Raw genomic sequence first — 19,942 nt, 5'->3', positions numbered from 1 at the left:
TGAGCCACTCGCACTCACCGGCCTCATCTCCCTCCTCCATCAAAGTGTCGACCCCTCGAGCCCCAGGTTGGACGCAACCCAGGGAAACCAGAGCTGCTTTCCTGTCCTCCCAGATGCAATAAATAGGACCCGACCATAAACCACAGGGTTTTATGGGCCAGAAGGCAGTTTGACGAGGTTAATTACCCCGTCGAACTAATGAGGGTGCAGTTAAGCGCGGTCAACATCAAGGGCTGACCTTCTCCCAGTGGCTGTGGTCAATGGGAAGGCAACGGGCCACGGTGATGGGGAGACTGTCTGATGGTGTTTGCTTCTCACCGAGCTCCCCCTTCTTCTTCCCATCCTCCCAGGTGCTCTTTCACAACAGTTTTGATTCATCCCGGAGCAGAAGAGCCAAGAGAAAGCAGTCAGATGGAAAATCAGGGAGCAGCTCATTGCACAAGAGGAGCTCCCAGGGGCTCCCCTCCCCGAAACACACCGTGCCTCTCGCCAGACAGGTTTCCAGCACGGCTCAGCCCATTCCTCCCAGCAGTGCCTGAACATGCCAACAGGTTTTTTCCAGATGAGGTTTTCCTTAAGCCCTCTCCTCCCACCTGGCTCTGTGGGAGCTCTATCCCACCTGGAGAACACAATTCCCATCCTATCCCGTAGTTTGCTTCTGTTTCTTGACATCTCATCCAAATCTCACAGCTTTATGTCCTCACTGGGGTAAAAAGGGGGGAAAAGTGGTGGTGTTTTCTTGTAGACAAGAAAGTCAGGTTGTATTCTGCTGTGAAGTTTGGTCATCTGGTCCCATTAGTGCTTTGGTTCAGCAGGTGAAGGTCACCTGGCCATTATGGAGACATAGGAAGAAGAGGGGGATGGATGGGTGGATGGATGGATGGATGGATGGATGGATGGATGGATGGATGGATGGATGGATGGATGGATGGAGGGAGGGAGGGAGGGAGGGAGGGAGATGGAATGGAATGGATGGATGGATGGATGGATGGATGGATGGATGGATGGATGGATGGAGGGATGGAAGGATGGAGGGATGGATGGATGGAGGGATGGAGGGATGGGTGGATGGATGGATGGGTGGATGGTTGGTCAGTTGACTGGATGCACAGATGAACAGGTGGGCAAAGAAGCATGTCATCATGAACTTCTCAACACCCTGATGTAAAAGACCAGCACGAAATGAAGCAACTTGTCACGGATATTAACCCTCCCTCAGCCCCCAGTTAACCCCTGACTAACCAGGGCGTGAGCCTCATGACAAAACCCACTTGATGTACGGCCACGTCAGCTCCCTGGGGCCACGAGGCTCAGGAGCCCAGACAAGGTGTCGTGGCTGACTCAGGTTCCCATCAGCAAGGAGAACAAGGAGCACATCACAGCTGGGCTCTGCCTGGACCTGCAAGGAGCACAGAGCAGGAAACCTCCTGCGTGCCCCAGCTCCTCCTCCAGGAGCAGGAGAACAGGAAGGAGGAGGCTCCATCCACACCTCCCCGCCAGCGCTGCGTGCTGGAACAAAGCCGCGTGCGAGCGGGGAGAGCGTGGGACGCCATGGCCGAGCGGCTGTCGGAGGAGCAGATCGCTGAATTCAAAGAGGCTTTTTCCCTTTTTGATCGGGACGGCGATGGCTGCATCACCACAAAGGAGCTGGGCACCGTCATGCGCATGCTGGGGCAGAACCCCACCCCCGAGGAGCTGCAGGAGATGGTGGGAGAGGTGGACGCGGATGGAAGCGGCACCATTGATTTCCCCGAGTTCCTGTCGTTGATGGCGAGGAAGATGAGGGACTCGGACAGCGAGGAGGAGATCCGTGAAGCTTTCCGGGTCTTTGATAAGGACGGCAATGGTTACATCAGCGCGGCGGAGCTACGGCACGTCATGACCAACCTGGGCGAGAAGCTGACGGATGAGGAGGTGGACGAAATGATCAAGGAGGCAGATTGCAACAATGACGGGCAGGTCAACTACGAGGAGTTTGTGAGGATGATGACGGAGAAGTGAGCTTCATCCCCAGCCCAACAGGTAACTCATGCCTGACCCCACGTGCTTTGAAAGCCCTGGGCCAAGGGGTCCGTCCTACCCAATGCAATGGCACCTCCAATGCCTCATTCCCCACCCCCTGACCACTTCCTGCATTGCTGCTGATGGTGGTGGTTGGAAAATTGGGTGTTTAAGGTGCTTTTTAAAACTTTTTCCTTCTTTTTTTTTTTTTTTTTCATAGGGAAAACAGAGACCATGGCTGCCCCCAGCCCCTCAATCCCCTACCGCCTTCTCTCTGCCATCCTGGGCTGAAATATCATCTTTTATCCCAACTGGAGCATCGCCAACCTACGTCTGTGTTGGATGCAGGGCAGGGTTTGGGTTATGATGGCTTGGGATGATGACAGACACTGGGGGGGGAGGGGGGACCATCCTGCTTCCACCCTCGAGATGTACCTCTTGTGTTCATGGAGGTGACGGTGGTCATTGCTCATCCATGAGAAATGTACTGAGTCCAATAAAATGTCCCTCCCCCCCCACGTCTAACAGTGCTTCCTTCTGCTTCACTTCGGGACCACTAATAAGAAACCCCCCTCAAAAAAGACACTGCCCCCATAGGGTGACAGGGCTGGGGATGGGAACAGAATCATCCCCATCCTTCTTCTCCCCATTTTTTTTATCCTAAAAGGTATTAAAACGCCCCCCGGGGTTGCTGAGCACTCAGTTCCTGGGCTATGCCCATAACAAAACCATTCCCGAGTAGGAAACAGCAGATCTGGGGCTGTACAACCAATATAAGGACTTTTTGGCAACCCCAAAATGTTTTCACAGCATTGGGAAAAGCCAACAGGAACCTGCATGCTGGGAGGGCTATGTCAGCACTCAGCACACCCACGCTCACTCCACCCCAAGACAACAACACCAATATGGGTGTTGCTTTCACTCCATGCTCCCCTCTTGCTCACACACACACACACACAAGAAACAGAAAATGTTAAAAGAAGCAAAATCAACCCAAAAGGAAAAGAAACAAACCCAACACCTTCAAGATAAGCCAAGGGGTCACACCAGGCTGTGGTATACGAGTGTCTAATATTAGACCTTCCTGAAAATGGGATTATTTATGAATGAGACGCTTTGGAAGCAAAATGGTGCGCTGTATTTTTAGGACTGACCTTTCCCTCCTTCTATTCTGGGGTTGTTTAATTACTGGAACGTTTTCACACCCATCATCCTGAGCTGTTTTTCTTCATGATAGCCTTTAATGGGCAGAGGGACCACAGCCAGGAACATCGGCCCTGCATCCCCACTGTCAATTTTCATCCTGTGGATGTAGAAAATGGGAGTGCTAAAAAGTGGGGAAAAGTCCTTTTATGTAGCTCCAAGCTAGAAGGGAGAGGGATGCCTACAGGAGATGGGGTGAGTCCATAGGATAGAATCATAGAATCAACAAGGCTGGAAAAGACCTCCAAGATTATCCAGTCCAACCATCCACCTACCACCAAAATATCCCCACTAAACCACGTCCCTGATGATCTTTAAGGCCCCTTCCAACCTAAGCCAAGTGTTATCCTTATGGGACCAGAAGATGGGACAAGTTGGGTCAGGAAAGAGAATGTGGGAGCTGAAAAAGGGACAAGAAAGTTTCACCTCATCAAGGGATGCCATCCATGTTTGGCACTAAGGGAATAATGCTGGGATTGGGGTTTATCAGCCAAAAAAAGTCGCTCTGTGCAAGAAACCCTACAAGAGTTAATGGAGTTGGGGAAGTGGCCACTCCTGGAGCTGCTCCAGGCTCCATCCCTGCAACGTTGGGGCATTTATTGGGTCCATCCCCCAGGGGTCTCTTCAACGTCATTATCACTGACACAGATGGGGGAGATCTTGTGTGCCCTCCTTCCAACCCAAGCCATTCTACAACCCAACATCAACCCACTGTTAAAAGACAATTTAATGGCTGTGCAGGAAACCTCAGCTCATGCCTATGGGACAGGCGCCATCTTCTTGCAGGCAGCTGCAAAATCACTTTTTCCCTTTACAAGACAGAGGGAGGCGATGAATGGGGTGTGAGAAAGCTCAGGTAGACACTTGAGATCGTCAGTATTCTGTCGTGATTTTCTTTTTAAATGAAGAGGTAGAAGGTATATTTCGTGCCTGTGCTTGCTTAGAGCATGATGCAATGAGTGCCGCATCCAAAGATACTGAAGGCTTTGTTTGCTGCTGCTGGGATTCGAGCTTTGAATGAGTGAAGTGCCCTGAAGACATTAAATAAAAAATGAAGAAACTGTGTTTGTGCTCTTCCATTCCCCACCCATGGATTCTATGATCTACAAGAGTCCCGTTCAACTTGGGGTATTCTGTGATTCTCTGTGACTCTCTAAGCGGAGAATCAACAGTTTTCCCTGCAACTCTAAGCACAATTCCTTCATTCATGCAGGGGGAGGAAGATGAATCCCCTCCATCTCTTCCAGGCAAAGCAACGGTTGTGTGCAGTACAAGGAGTTAATTCTTCGGAGCCATAAAGTTTTCTTCCAAGGCACCAGCTTGAGTCACACCTTGTTTTTTCTGGATCAACTTCACAAAGTTGGTGGGAAGCTGTTACGATTGAGTTCCCTGCTGGAGAGCCAGCAGCAAGCAGAGCAAGGTTGAGCGTCAGGAACAGCAACGCACTGTTTGCACCTGGACTCCTCCAAACATCGGGTGGAAGCGGGGTTATTTTGGAGCACTGGATGCATAACAGAGGCAGGAAAAGGAGAAACCCACAGGAGAAAGGAAGGGGATTGAAATGGTAAACTGGAGGTGTAGTTTGGGGCTTGGGTTCTTCTTTGGCTCTGGGAGCCCAGGAAGGGCATGGCTGAATGAAGCACAGACCTGGAGCATTTGGGTTTGTTTGCATTGGGTTCAAGCCTCGATTTGACATTCAGATTAAAGAGTGAAAGAACTCAAATTGCAACCAGAACTGACATAATATACTATACCCGCAGCCAGGGTGACTCTGTTACTCCTGCAGGAACTGCTCCCCAAAACTGCAGTCTGATACATTAACAGAAGCCAAAACTTTGCACTGGTTTAACCCTGCATTTCCTTTGCCTTTGAGCTGTAGAATGCAATGGCTCGGAAGATGCTTCACAGGCAGCTGAGAAACCCCTGCAGGATCTAAAGAACTGAAGGCAGGATATGATGGATAAAAGATAAAGAGCATCACCGTGGTCTCAGGTCTGTAAACATCATCAGGGTCCCTTAAAGCCAAACTTCGTAAACTTACCATGGAGGTGACTGATAGGGGGAAAAAGAAATGAAGATGACAGAAAAAGGAACTGGTCGTTTTATTCTTGGCTGTTCCAGGTGCCTTTTGTACACTGGAAACTTGGATTTTACCATCTCACCATTTCACCAGCTTTAGGCAGTGTTTAAAAAGCAGCGAGGGATTTAAACTGGAACCAAGAGGAAGGGTTTTCATCCCAGAATACTGAATGGTGGGCACTTTCCTAATACAGATTTACCCGTAAGGACAAGCATTTGGGGCAGAGGAAGCTTGTGTTGAAAGATACAATACAAAACCTTTATCTTAACAACCACAGGGGTGAATCCCACTCCAGAGCTTCCCTGAGCTTCTTGGCAACTTCACGTTTCTCCTATGGCAGACACAAAACTCTGGATAGAATAATAAACAGATAATCCCATAAAAAGCACGGCCTCAGAAGGTTTCCTGTCCCAGTTCTACATGATATCACACTGCAAACAAATAAACAAGCAACAAAGTTGGTGTGTGGGGAATGAGCACAGCCAGAAATTAAAAGTAATAATAACAATTTGCTGGTCACCATTAAAGTGCATTCAGTTCCACCTCAGCTCTTGAACCCTGTGCTGACGCTATTTTGCTCTGTCATGGTAGCTGCAGAATAAAAGGCAAGCTACCATTCATCCTGCACAGCATGAAGGATGCTGAGAGCCCTGAGTTCTCTTGATCCCACGTCAGCCAGAGGATTTCTTGACCTTTAATGTTATTTAGAAGAAGAATTTGCTCTCACCACAGAGCTAAGGACCTGCCACCAGGGAGCTCCATCCCTTTCATCCCGGGGTATGGAACGTCTCATCTGGAAGGAAGATGACAATTTTGTCTCTGCTCATAATAAATGTCACCCTGGAGGTTTAAATCACCCAAGTACAAAGCTTCAAAAGCACCTGCTGGAGCCAAAAGATTTGAGCACAACACTCAGCAGCACAACACTCCTGCTGCCAACCTCCAGAGAGCTTCCAGAGCCAAGAGACAAACCCAGAAGAGAAAAAAATCCCAAATCCGAGGCTGAGCCCTGCTATTACCTCTCACATGTGGGTCTATGCCACAGGGATTAGGTGAACCACTGCTTAAGGGATATGCCCTTGCCATACAGAGTTCTGTACTTTGGGCAACACTGGGCAGCATATCTGCCTCTTATTGTAAAAGCAACAAATAGGTTGGCTCAGTGGCTCAGAGTGAGTGGAGAAATATTCTTTGGGACCAGCTGTCTGGAAGGAAACTCTTCCTGGGACATGGAGACAGACCTGCCTCCTGCTTGAGCTTCAAGGGGAGACATAAAGACGTCCTATAGGAAGGTGACAGTACAAACTGTCTCACCTTCAGCAAGGACTGGGGACTTCACTTGCATTCAGCTAGAGCACACAGGTCACTCAAGACTTGTTCCTTGGCATCGACAGTTATTATCTAGTTATTAACAGAAAGGTGGGCTCCAGCACTCCCAATTCAGAGACATGCACATCCATATACAGAGTATCACCTCCAAATCCCTTTGCAGGCAGCAGAGACAGGTGCCCCAAAGAAGCTGTGTATCATCCAAACACCGGCATCTAAAACAGGAGGGATGAATCATGCTCTGGAAGTATCTATTTCTTTCCACTGCCTGCAAAGGGAGCCTGGCTGGATCGTACAGAGATGTGTTTAGGTTGGAGACAGCTAAAATTAGGCAAGACAAATCCCATGCACAGAGCGAGCACTACAGCCTGAAACACAGCGATATTCAAACAGAACACCCTGGGAGAGGCTGTAGCTCCAGAACAGCACTTCACCTTGCCTAAGGATGTCTGTGCCCAAACAACCCCTCACAAAGAAGAGGAAGGGGTGTGAAGTGCTGCCTCATAAATACTATTTACATCGGTTTGCTTAAATTAAAACTCATTTCCTGTGGGGAGGTAGAAAAGAAAGAGATGGATGCTTCATGTTGTGCATGTTGTGCAATCTAAAGGCAGCGTCCTTCCTGGCCACCTTGGTGCCTGCTAGTTGTAGGACAGGTACTGGATTAACCTCTGAGGGATGTTGAGTTTGGCGATCTTCTCCAGCGCTCGCTGCCCAGCGGCCTTCCTCACTGTTACTCTGCAGAGCTGTGACAGACTCAGAGGCGTTTCTAAAAGGAGAAAAGAGGACGCAAAGTTAATGCTGGTGGTTGAGCATCCATCTGTGCACACACACTGAATCATCTTCTCTGGTTCACAGGTGCCATTCAAGACTCAGGTTGCCCTTAGTAATGTTGCACAGAGCAATGGCACATGTAGGAATAAAACCTGCTTCCAGCTACTGCTTTGCTTCTCCACCTAAGGACTACATTGACTGTTTGCTCTGCTCAGAGCTCTAATAAAGTGTTTGATTCCCTTCCAGACAGCCCCAACCTGCAGCCTCCACCCTAGATGTTGATGCATGCATACACACGCATGATCAGGCACTTTGCTCTGGATAGAGCTAAGAAGCTGCTGTCCCTACAACCACATCCTCAACAACCACCAGCATCCAAGATCACCATCTGTCCTGAATTTAATGATGCAAGCTGCTAAGAAAATAACACTATTAGAGTTGTCACAGTGCCGTTACAACAATGTACATTTAAAAGCTGCTATATGAGCAGTTCTGCCAGCTGAGTTGTCAGGGAAGTAAAATCTGACAAGGTCTAACAAGTATTTATGGCATTGTAGAGATCAGCCTCTTCACACAGATCAGCTGCAGCCAGAACAGCATTGCTGCAACCTGGGAGCAATTCAGAGAGACTCCTATGAGAGAATCATCAGTCTTAAGGTGTTTGCTATGAAAAGGAATGATCCACAGCCTCTCTGGGCAGCTGTTCCAGCACCTCACACTCTCTCTGTCAACAATTTCCCCCCTAACATCCAACCTCAGTCTTCCCTCCTTCAACTTCAAACCATTTCCCCTTGTCCTGCTCTTATCTCCCCTCATTAAGAGCTGACTCCCCTCCTGTCTGTAGGCTCCCTTCAGGTCCTGGCAGGCTGCAATGAGGTCACCCCGCAGCCTTCTCTTCTCCATGCTGAACAAGCCCAGCTCCCTCAGCCTGTCTTTGTAGGGGTGGTGCTGCAGCCCTCTGAGCATCTTTGTGGTTTCCAATGCACCCTCCCCAACAGCTCCATGTCTTTCTTGTATTTGGGGCCCCACTGGACGCAGTGCTGCAGATGGGGCCTCACAAGGGCAGAGCAGAGAGGGACAATCCCCTCCGTGTCCCTGCTGGCCACCCCTCTGCTGATGAAGCCCATGATGCCATTTGCTTTCCAAGCTGTAAGAGCACGTTGCTGGCTCATGTTCAGTTTTCCATCCACCAGGACCTCCAGATCCTTTTCTGCAGGGCTAATCTCAAGGACTGCTCCTTCCAGTCTGTACATATGCCTGGGATACCTCTGGCCCAAGTGCAAAACCTTGCACCTTAGTGCAATAGCACTGGCAGCCACTGAATTCCCAGGGGAGGGGATCACACTTCACTCACTTTCATAGTACTCAAAGCATTTCGCTGTGGGGCTGCTTCTCAGGGTGTAATCTGATGGTTTTTTTCCTCTGTTGTCCCTTGCGTAGATATTTCCTCCAAACTCAATCAGCATTTCCACCAGATCGACGTTCTTCACTTTCGCTGCATGGTGGAGGGCTGTCTCGTGGAGTTTAGCAGCATTCACATTCGCCCCTGAGACCAGAAAGGAAAACAAACCTGTTTATGAAAGCCTCATTTGACCCAAATGTGAAGGAGTGGTTTTAAGTGGGGAACAAAATCCTATTAACACAAGTATGAGTGGCTAGAAAGAGATCCAAACCAAACACTACAAACAGGAAACCAAACTGCTGAACAAGTTCTCAGTGCTGCCAGTGCGTGAGTTTTCTTCTCTGGCTTCATTTTCCTTGTAGAGAAAGGATTTTAGTCAATGTTACTGAGTAAATAAGCTGATGAGTGTGAAGCTCAGAAGTGCTTCCTGAACCTGTGCTGCCTGAAGCCATTTCCAGTCACCACAGTGGAGTGCTCACACTCAAGGCAAACAGTGACGTCCTTGTTAAGCACTGGATGTGGAAGCTCGACATCAGACACTACTGCAAGATCAAGTCTTTTCTAGGGAATCAATCAGTCCAGTCTGAAGGTGGGTGCCCAAAACAAGGAGCTGGAGGGATAGAAAACAGATTGGCTTAGCTACATAATTTCTAGGCAACTAACACTGAGAAAGCCAAATCCTCCATGGGCCAAATCACTTCATGGTAAGCACGGGCGAATACAAGAAGCCCAGTTCCAAGTGAGCAGCATAAAAACTGGAAGATGAAACCTGGAGTGTGTAATGCTGACTTGAAAATCCAGCAAACTCACCTCGGCATAACACTAAGCAGATCTGCCAGAGGCACGAGGTGACCTCATCTCTGCTTCTTTGCACAACACCAAATCCTAACATCTCCCTCTAAGATTTATGTAAGGCCGTACGACCATGTCAACAAAACTGAAAGTGTGTATGGCAAGCTGCTATCACTGAAATGGGCCAAATGGGTTCTGATTTTTATTGAAAACCAAGGAGAATGGAAGGAGGTTTGCCCGAGTAAATGCCAAACTTTCCTCCTTTACCATCTTTGTCATGCTGGGAATGAATAAGCTCTTGGGCAAGAGTCTCACAGTGGGGCACCAAGAGGGAAACGCTGCACACAATCACCCCAAGACAAACCCCACAGCTGCCCTACCTGCCTTAAGCAGCAACTTCACACAGTCCAGATGCTCCCGGGCACAGGCCACGTGTAGGGGTGTCCCAAAATGGCAGTCGTGAGCCTCCAAGTTGGCACCGACGTCTATGAGGAGTTGCACACAATCTGAGCTGCCTTTAGAAATGGAAGATCTGAGTCAAAAGGAAGAATCCAGCTTAAAATACGAGTACACGCTGAGATCAGCCAGGAGCAGCTTGTTTAATATTTGGGGCAATGGATGTAAAATAGAAACACTTGAAAGCCAGATTCTATACCTCAGGACAGAGGCTGGGAATAGGGCACAAGAAACTGCTACATCTGCATGGCATTAAGCTAGAGCTAATGGCCAAACCAATGTGATTCCAAGGGCTGGCACTAAGCAGCCTGTGGATTGCAGAGTTGGTTGCATGGCTGAATGAGCCCTGGGTGGATGAGATCACCTTCGAGACCACAACAGCCTTAATTTTACTGTGTGACTTACGGCACTCAGCAGCACAGAGCCTTTGGAAAAAAGCTCGACAGGAGAAAATTAAGCAGGAGCTGACAGTTTACAATGGCTTCTGCAGTTTTCCCCTCTCGAGAAGATGGCATTTTATCTACCTAAGACCTGATCCTGTGCCTGCCATGTGGGATGAAAGCACCCAACACAAGGAGCTGCTTTATTCTCCCAACTGTGCTTTGCATTCTGAGTTCATTTTCCAAGCTGCAAATAACCGTGCGAGGATAAGACCACACCAGCTTACCGTTCATGCAGGCTTCATGAAGAGGGGATGCTGTGTACAGGGGAGGGTTCACTTTGGCACCATGGGACAGCAGCACTTTCACACACTCAATGCTCCCTGAGGCACAGGCGTCACAGAGTGGAGTGCTGCCATCAATGTTCCTGGCATCCACCTCCAAGGAAGAAGAAATCAGAATCATAGAATGGCCTTGGTTGAAAAGGACCACAATGATCATCCAGATTCAAACCCCCCCTACTATGTGCAGGACCACCAACCTCCACATTTCATACCAGCCCAGGCTGCCCAGGGCCCCATCCAACCTGACTTTGAACACCTCCAGGGATGGATGGAGCATCCAAAACCCCTCTGGGCAGCTGTTCCAGCACTTCACCACTCTCTCTGCGAAGCTTCCCCCAATATCCAACCTAAATCTCCCCTAATTCCACTTAAAATCATTTCCCCTTGTCCTGCTGTTAGCTACTCTTTCAGTGAGTTCAAGAGTCCTTAAAGATCATCAAGCTCCAACCTCCTGCCATGCCATGATGTTCCCTCTCTCCTAAAGCTTCCCCATTGCTCTCCCTGTTGAACATTACAAGCGCTGCAGCTGAGCCAGCACAGCACGATGTGCTCCTTGTCTGTGGTTAGTGCAAAGTTCAGCTTTGTGATGGGCTGAATACGCAACGAGGAGCACAGCACACACATACGGGGTGCACATGTGATCAGTTTCACCAGGTTCACTCTGAGGACAGCCAGCTTCAGTGTGTGAGATGTCACAATCCACTGAAGACTCAGCAGATTCTTCTCTGTGTAATAAAATTGAAGTAAGGAGAGAAGAAACTTAAAGAGTAAGTGTAAATCCAATCATGTTCCCCGTTCCACTCTTAGCCTTATAATCATTGAATAACAGAATCGTTTGAGTTGAAAGGAACCCTTAAAGGCCACATAGACCAACTTCCTTGCAATGAACAGGGGCACCTACAGCTCAATGAGGTGCTCAGAACCCCATCCAGCCTGACTTTGAGCACATTGCTTTTCTAAGTTAGTATAAAACCTGGCTCTGAGCAGCCTGATTGAGCTGTAGGTGGCCCTGTTCACTGCAAGGGAGTTGGACTGGATGACCTTTAAGGGTCCCTTCCAACTCAAATGATTCTATGGACATCATCCTACAACAGTACCTGGGGCTCCTCTTGATCTCAATGCAAGATGAGAGCATAGTAACAGCACTACAGCTACAGCACAGACCACAGAATCACAGAATAACCCCAACTGGAAGAGACCTACAAGGATCATCAAGTACAGCACCTACAGCATAGTGGCTTGGTTTCCAGTTGGATCACAACTGAGCACTTACCTGGGCCCCTGCAGCCAACAGGAGTTTGACACACTGTGTTTGCCCGCGCAGGCTCGCCTCGTGCAGTGGGGTGATGGAGTCGTAGGTGACGGCGTTGACGCAGGCTCCACTCTCTATCAGCTGTTGTAGCTGAAGGATTTCTCCCTGCCTGGCTGCTTCATGAACTGGGGTTCGATCAACCCAAAAGCCTGCAGAGGAAAAAAGAAAAATATTTAATAAATGAGATTCTGGGCTGGAAAAAAGAGGCTCTGTTGAAATAGGAACACAGGCTCATAGGCTGACAGAAACATATGATTGACTTAGGCTGGGAAGGACCTTAAATATTATATCTCAACCCTTAACAAGAAAGAGATGGGAATAATGAAACTTATTTCTTACTCTATCCCCAGTCCAGCTTTGCACTGGGGGCTTTCCATTGGGCTGCTTGTAATGCTGCATTTCCTTCCAGCATTTGCTTGAAGTTTTCCGCCACATACAAACCATACAAACAGAGCCCCATCCAGCCTGACCTTGGATGGATAGATGGATGGATGGATAGATGGATGGATGGATGGAGCATCCAACTCCTTTCTAGGCAACTCATTCCAGTGCTCCACTACTGTTCCTGTAATAAGCCTTTTATCCTCATCTAAATCTCTCCCTGTTGGCATACTGAGCCTGTTTCTTTGAGCCCTCTTGGGGAGGCTTAGGAAAACCTTGCACTTGGATTTATTGAACCTCACTAGGTTCTCCTGGGTGCACTGTTTGAGCTGCCTGGGTCTCTCTGGATGCCATCCCATAGAGTCATTAGGGTTGGAAGGACCACTAAGACCACCCAATCCAACCATCATGCCAACCACATCTCCATATTCCCTTAACACCTCCAGGGATGGTGACCTCCCCCCCATCCCTAGGCAGCCTATTCCAACCCCTTTATCTCTCTTTCAGTGAATAAATTGCTTTTAATACCCAACCTGACCCCCCCAGCACACCTTAAGGCCATCACCTCTCGCCCTACCGCCCTACCAACAACACAGTCTCTCCCATAGGACGGTTAACCAGGGCCCCATCCTTCCCCTCCCTTCCCTGACTCCAAATCCACCCCAAATCACAACTCACCCCCCCTCTCCCCCCCTCCATACAACCCATCCCTGCTTCCAAGACCCTCCACGCACTGATGTCGCCCCGCAGCGAAGCGCTGACCCCGGAGATCGCCATGGCCCCCCCAAAAAAAAACGCCGGGGACGATCCGGTGTTCAACGATCCGCCCTAGAACCGCCCCACGCTCCGCCCCATAACGCACAAGGGGACGCTGGGAGGCGTAGTGCGGGGGGGAGGGGAAAAGGGGCATTGACTTATGGGGTGAGGGGGATAGTGGAGTATATGGGGGTATATGGGGGTAGTGACGTGGGGGGAGAGTTGTTGCTGGGAGGACTGGTGTGTGTAGGGTCGGTGGTGGGGGGTATTGGGGTCGCTGGTGTATAAGTGGTATTGATGTGGGGATAGGAGGGGTAAGGGGTAGTGATGTGTGGGGATAGGAGGGGGTGCTGGAGGTATTGGTGTGGGGGTAGGGAAGAGTGGTGTATGGGGGGTACTGGTCTGTGGGGGGGTACTGGTGTATGGGGAGAGGGGGACTGGAGTCACTGGTTTGGGGTGAGAGGGGGTACTAGAGGGGATGGTATGTGGGGAGAGGATTGGGGTCACTGGTTATGGGGTAAGAGGGGGTACTAGAGGGGCTGGTGTGTTGGGGGAGAGGGGGACTGGGGTCACAGGTGTGGGGAGAGAAGGGGACTGGGAGGACTGGTTATATGGGGAAGGAGGCACTGAGATGATTGATGTGGGGAGGGATGGGACTGGGGTCACTGGTGTGTGTGGGAAGAGGGGACTGGGGTCGCTGGTGTGGGGAGAGGATTGGGGTCACTGGTTATGGGGATACTGGAGAGACTGGTGTGTGGGGAGAGGGGAACTGGGATCACCAGTATGTGGGGAAGGGGGCACTGAAGGGGTTGATGTGGGGAGAGAGGGATCTGGGGTCACTGGTGTGTGGGGAGAGAAGGGGGACTGGGAGGACTGGTTATATGGGGAGAGGGGATACTGGGGGCACTGGTGTGGGGAGTGGTGTAAGTGGGGAGAGGTACTGGGGGTACTGTTGTGTGTGGGGAGATACTGAGGGGTATGGGGAGGGGGTCCTGTGTGTACTGGTATAGATGAGGTGTGTGTTTGTATGTGTCTGGGGGAGTTCTTGCAACAAAAAGGAGTTTGGAGGGGACAGGAAAAGCATAGAGAGTGGGTAGAAGTGGGGCAGCTGGGACGTGGTGCGTATCACATAGTGGGTCTGGCATGGAGCGAGCTGCTCTTCATCATCAGGACCAGAGCAAGTTCTTTGTTAATTAAGTCATTGATTATATTACCTCCTGGAAGCAGCACGTCACCCACGCAACGCTGAGTGTAGAGCTGGGTTTCAGGCCCCTCCGTTGGCAGATTTAATGGCTTGTGTAAAGGTATGAGCTCACTGGTTTTTTTTTCTGGTCCTGCGTATGCACCGTGTTAGAGCCAATGGCCCTTCTGTAAAATGTACACATAGATTAAAAACAGCGGAAATTAAAGCAAAAGAAGTCAGCAAAAAGCTGAAAACAAACCCTGGATCCCTTCAGTCCCACTTGATGCATCTCCCCCCACCCCTTGGACCTTGTAGGATTTATGGTGTGTCTTTTTGCCATCATAAAAACACCATAAAACAATCGGGAGTTTTAATAGAGGCTTTTGGAGGGGGAGGTAGTTTGTTTGTTTGAACAGTTTTTGGCCATACGTAAGAAATAAATCCATTTGAAAAAGAACAACCCAGCGTTTCCATGCATTTCAATGCCCTCTGCTGTCCTCCAGTTGACATGCAGCAGGAAGAAGGGATCATCCCATGTTTGCAGGCTGGGTTTGTAGGCTACACATCAGCTGGGAATCCTAACGCTGCCCCACACAGTCAACAACGATCACAAAGCTATTTGCTTTATCTCTGCCTCGTTATCTTTACACAGGGGGCCATTATCGTTTCCAGGAACTGCCGCTTCTATCTCCCTGTTGACTCATTTCATTGCAACTATTTTCTGTCTCTTCTGAGGAGGAAATGACCAACAGCGCCTGCATGTATCATTCATATATATCTTTTTTGTCTGAATAAAAGTGGAAGTGGGTGCTGCGGTGACTACTTCTTCATTTGAGACTTTTAAATACACCAGAAACTATATGAGTCATTCTTTCAAAGAAGCTAAAATAGCGAATTGCCAGGAACTGGGCCCACATCAAAGATAGACCACAGGCTTTTCTCCTACAGAGACCACAGGTGCCTACCTGCCCAAGAAGGCACCAAGAACCACTCCATAGTGATATGATCCATAGAGATACAGAAACTCCAGTTAGAAATGGTGCCTGAGCTCTACAGGCTCCAGTTCTTATACTCTTCCCCCACCAAAAACTGGCAGAAATGGAACCATTAAGGTTGGAAAAGACCTCCCCAGTCATCAAGTCCAACCATTGACCCATCACCATCATGGAACCATTAAGGTTGGAAAAGACCTCCCCAGTCATCAAGTCCAACCATCACCACCATAACCATCAACCCATCACCGCCATGGTCCCTCATGGAACCATTAAGGTTGGAAAAGACCTCCCCAGTCATCAAGTCCAACCATCGCCCTATCAACACCATGGCCCCTAATGGAACCAGTAAGGTTGGAAAAGACCTCCCCAGTCATCAAGTCCAACCATCGCCCTATCAACACCATGGCCCCTAATGGAACCAGTAAGGTTGGAAAAGGCCTCCACAGTCACCAAGTCCAACCATTGACCCATCACCATCATGGAACCACTAAGGTTGGAAAAGACCTCCCCAGTCATCAAGTCCAATCATCAACCCATCACCACCATGGCCCCTAATGGAACCAGTAAGGTTGGAAAAAGACCTCCCCAGTCACCAAGCCCAACCATTGCCCTATCATCCCCACCATGGCCCCTAATGGAACCAGTAAGGTTAATAAAGACCTCCCCAGTCACCAAGTCCAATCATCAACCCATCACCATCATGGCCCCTCATGGAACCATTAAGGTTGGAAAAGACCCCCCCAGTCTCCAAGTCCAACCATCGACCCATCACCATTATGGCCCCTAATGGAACCAGTAAGGTTAATAAAGACCTCCCCAGTCTCCAAGTCCAACCATTGACCCATCACAATCATGGAACCACTAAGGTTGGAAAAGACCTCCCCAGTCATCAAGTCCAGCCATTGACCCATCACCATCATCATGTTAAAAATTAACATACATTCACAAGTTTCCTTTTTTAGCTTTTCATCCTTCCTTACAACTTTCCCCCCTTTTTTGTTTATTTGCAAGCAACTACCACACTATAAAATAACAGTACTACTTATATTAATAGCATCATCATCATCAAAAAGTCAATCAAAACCTCAATTGATAGCACACTAAACATAAGGTTACATGTAGGGTCATAATTTTATAACTCAATATATATATATACTCATACAGGCATTTATTTTAGCAAACCACCAAAAGGAGAAAGAAGGAATATGACAGCGGTGGATGCCATAGGCTGTGCCTGCAGATTCTCTCCTGCTTTTATTCTTGCTAGAGACTGTAAGGTTTTTTCCACTTGTACTCCATTATCTGCATGGCCAGTGCACTAATTACTTTTCTGTTAAGTGACAGCGTCCTCCTGGACCCTGCCAGCCCCCTCCCCGGGATAACAGGTTTCCTAGATCTCTGCAGATAAAGGCTATTCTTTCTTCCAATGTTTTGCTTTTGTCCCTATTTGCAAGTACCGCCTTTTCACAAACGTTACTATTTTAACTCACGGTTCTTCTTTAAGCTTTTTGCAATTTTTGTAGTCGTTGTTTTTCCACAATTCCACTCTCCATACCCTCAATTACAGCTGCACATAACATTAATAATTCTGCCTCCATATAGTATTATAGCATGTATGTTTACACATCCCTATAGCATTAACAATTCCACTTCTATTTACCATTAACGATTACATTTCCATATACCATTTGCATTAATACTTTCATATACCATAAACTTTTAACAATCACAAAGACAGTGACAATAACCAGTACAGTTTATCCTAAACATTCTTCCTTTCCTCCAAGTTATCAGCAGGAATGGACCTTCCCATTGACCTGATTCCAATTTCTTTAGTATTATCATATTTTTTTCCATGAATTTTCACTCTTTCCTCATTAACTGAAACAAGGTGAGGGCTACTGCTTGTTGCCCATCATCACATCCTTGATTTTAAAAGTTCAATACATATGTTGTTTTAGTAAGCCTTCCTGCTGGAAGTGTCATTTCCATTCCCTCTTTTTTTGCTTAAGTAACATAGTTTTAAGGATGAATATTGTCCACTGATACCTCTGGGCTGGTGCTGACACCTTACAGAGAATAAAAAAAAAAAAAAAGCAAGCTAGAAGCATCGTGAAGGTCCAGAGAGATGGTGAAATGATTTGTAAAATCATTAAGGTTGGAAAAGACCTCCAAATATTCAAGTCCAACTGCCAGGATGTCACCACCATGCTCACTCATTGAATTATAGCTAGCAAACATAGAAAAATACACCCAACCAAAGCTTCCCCATGAGGGAAGGGGCTGAGGGATGGCAATGGGGGGCTGAGGAATTGTGATTGGGGCTGAGAGAAGGCAATGGGGGCTGAGATCTGTGAGGGAAGGGGCTGAGGGATGGCAATGGGGGCTGAGGGATGGCAATGGGGGCTGAGATCTATGAGGGAAGGGGTTGAGGGAAGGGGCTAAGGGATGGCAATGGGGGCTGAGATCTATGAGGGTAGGGGCTGAGGGATGGCAATGGGGGCTGAGGGAAGGCAATGGCGGCTGAGATCTGTGAGGGAAGGGGCTGAGGGAAGGCAGTGGCGGCTGAGATCTGTGAGGGAAGGGGCTGAGGGATGGCAATGGGGGCTGAGATCTGTGAGGGAAGGGGCTGAGGGATGGCAATGGGGGCTGAGGGAAGGTAATGGCGGCTGCGATCTGTGAGGGAAGGGGCTGAGGGAAGGCAATGGGGGCTGAGATCTGAGAGGATAGGGGCTGAGGGAAGGGGCTGAGGGGTGGCAATGGGGGCTGAGGGATGGCAATGGGGGCTGAGGAATGGCGATTGGGGCTGAGAGAAGGCAATAGGGGCTGAGATCTGTGAGGGAAGGGGCTGAGGGAAGGCAATGGCAGCTGATATCTGTGAGGGAAGGGGCTGAGGGATGGCAATGGGGGGCTGAGGGATGGCAGTGGTGGCTGAGGGAAGGTAATGGCGGCTGAGATCTGTGAGGGAAGGGGCTGAGGGATGGCAATGGGGGCTGAGGGAAGGTAATGGCGGCTGAGATCTGTNCGGCTGAGATCTGTGAGGGAAGGGGCTGAGGGATGGCAATGGGGGCTGAGGGAAGGTAATGGCGGCTGAGATCTGTGAGGGAAGGGGCTGAGGGAAGGGGCTGAGGGATGGCAATGGGGGCTGAGATCTGTGAGGGAAGGGGCTGAGGGCTAAGATCAGTTCGGGAAGGGGCTGAGGGAAGGCGATGAGGTCTGAAAGAGGGGTCTGTGTAAAACAGGGCTGATCTCTGTGAGGGAACCGGCTGAAGGACGGCCATAGGAACGTCACTGTGCCACGCTGACCCACGGGAAGAGGAAAGCCGCGGGCGCGGTCTCGCTGTCTTTCCGGTTCAGTTTTCACTTTCTGTTTTTTTTCAGCCCTCGGCCCGCCCTCTCCTTCCCCTCCCCGGTGTTGCCTTCCCCTCCCTGGGGGCTGGCGTTGTTTTGCGGTCTCGTAATGCCGCCTCGTTTCTCTTGATTGCCTCCCCCCCCCCCCTTTCAACCCGCCCGGCCCCGGGGACCGCGGAGCCGAGCGGGGAGGGTCGGGCGGGAGTTATGGCGTGAGGGAAAGGAACGGAGCCGAGAGGATTAAAACCCCGAATATGGGAGAACGGCGGGATGAGGCGGCCCCAGGGCCGGGAGCGGGTGAGTATCGCGACCGGGGAACCGAGGGGAACCGAGGGGAGCCGGGTCTGTCTTTTCCTGCTGGGGTTGGGGGGGGTTTGGGGCGTGGATTTAGCTCCCCGTGTTCCCTTTTGGAGCGGGGTGAGCCTCGGAGGTTTCCCCCCTTTAGGATGAGGGATAGAGAGCAGCCCTCGGCGCTATAGGCAGCCATCCCAATGCCTTCAGGCTCCCTTGGTTCTATAGACAGCCACTCCATGCCCTTCAGACTCCCTCAGCCCCAAGCCAAGCCCTTCAGATCCCCTCCCTGCTACAGGCAGCTACCTCAAGCCCTTTAGACCCCATCAGCCCTACTGCAAGGCCTTCAGGCCCTTTCACCCCTACAGACAGCCATACCAAGGTTTTCAGACCCATCACCCCTACAGGCAGACACTGCAAGGCTTTAAGACCCCATCAGCCCTACAACCCCAAGCCCTTCTGACCCCCTCAACCTTATAGATAGTCTTCCCAAGGCCTTCAGGCCCCTTCATCCTTTCAGAGAGCCATTTTGAGCCCTTCAGACCCCCTCACCTCTACAGACAGCCATCCCGAGTCTTCAGACCCTCTCAGCCCTACCCCAAGGCCTTCAGACACCTTCAGCCCTATATGCAGCTACCCTAAGCCCTTCAGACCCACCCACCCAGCCTGACCTCAAGGCTTTCAGACACCCTCAGCCCTACTAAAAGCCCTTCAGACTCCTTCACCCTTACAGACAGCCATTCCAAGCCCATCAGATGCCCTTACCCCTCCAGCCATCCATTCCAAGCCCTTCAGACACCCTCAGCCCTACAAAAAACCACCCCAAGGCCTTCAAATCCTCTCACCCCTGCAGACAGCCACCCTATGCCCTTCAGAACCCCTCAGCCCTTCGGACCCCTTCACCCTTTCAGA

At 49.8% G+C, this 19,942-nt stretch overlaps 3 protein-coding genes and 1 long non-coding RNA gene across 5 annotated transcripts in view; 3 read left to right on the top strand and 1 right to left on the bottom strand.

Annotated features, from left to right (window-relative positions):
- Positions 1–1,215: 1,215 nt before the first annotated feature.
- Positions 1,216–2,526, top strand: LOC107312134 (calmodulin, striated muscle). The gene is made up of 2 exons (XM_015859336.2): positions 1,216–2,022; positions 2,222–2,526. Exon 1 carries the CDS (start codon positions 1,552–1,554, stop codon positions 1,999–2,001), a length of 450 nt encoding a protein of 149 aa, XP_015714822.1. The 5' UTR covers positions 1,216–1,551; the 3' UTR covers positions 2,002–2,022; positions 2,222–2,526.
- A 2,756-nt stretch (positions 2,527–5,282) lies between these two features.
- Positions 5,283–13,319, bottom strand: ASB13 (ankyrin repeat and SOCS box containing 13). The gene is made up of 6 exons (XM_015859205.2): positions 13,189–13,319; positions 12,035–12,222; positions 10,705–10,855; positions 9,962–10,096; positions 8,742–8,933; positions 5,283–7,382 (listed from the first exon to the last, which is right to left on the bottom strand). Exons 1-6 carry the CDS (start codon positions 13,229–13,231, stop codon positions 7,255–7,257), a joined length of 837 nt encoding a protein of 278 aa, XP_015714691.1. The 5' UTR covers positions 13,232–13,319; the 3' UTR covers positions 5,283–7,254.
- Positions 13,320–14,000: 681 nt separating this feature from the next.
- Positions 14,001–15,204, top strand: LOC107312203. Its single transcript, XR_001554436.2, has 2 exons — positions 14,001–14,514; positions 15,046–15,204. It is a non-coding gene; the product is annotated as an uncharacterized LOC107312203 (long non-coding RNA).
- A 3,348-nt stretch (positions 15,205–18,552) lies between these two features.
- TASOR2 (transcription activation suppressor family member 2) overlaps positions 18,553–19,942 on the top strand; it is a 28,970-nt gene continuing 27,580 nt past the window's right edge. Inside the window, exon 1 of one of the 2 annotated variants that reach the window (XM_015858770.2) lies at positions 18,553–19,036. In XM_015858770.2, coding sequence (XP_015714256.1) covers positions 18,994–19,036 — 43 coding nt within the window. In that variant the 5' untranslated portion in view covers positions 18,553–18,993. The remainder of the gene's footprint in view (positions 19,037–19,942) is intronic. The other variant, XM_032448410.1, reaches the window with a different exon arrangement.

The sequence above is a fragment of the Coturnix japonica genome, chromosome 1 (assembly GCF_001577835.2).
Source record: "Coturnix japonica isolate 7356 chromosome 1, Coturnix japonica 2.1, whole genome shotgun sequence".
NCBI lineage: Eukaryota > Metazoa > Chordata > Aves > Galliformes > Phasianidae > Coturnix > Coturnix japonica.
Note: the sequence above shows the minus strand (reverse complement) of the source record. Positions and strands in the feature narration are given on the sequence as shown.

Coding starts and splice junctions, on each gene's coding strand:
- ASB13 (XM_015859205.2), bottom strand. CDS start 13,231: ATGGCGATCTCCGGGGTCAGCGCTTCGCTGCGGGGCGACATCA. Junction 12,223..13,188: donor TTCGCTGCGGGGCGACATCA/GTGCGTGGAGGG, acceptor TTTCCTCTGCAG/GCTTTTGGGTTGATCGAACC. Junction 7,383..8,741: donor ATGCTTTGAGTACTATGAAA/GTGAGTGAAGTG, acceptor TTCTCCTTTTAG/AAACGCCTCTGAGTCTGTCA.
- LOC107312134 (XM_015859336.2), top strand. CDS start 1,552: ATGGCCGAGCGGCTGTCGGAGGAGCAGATCGCTGAATTCAAAGAGGCT.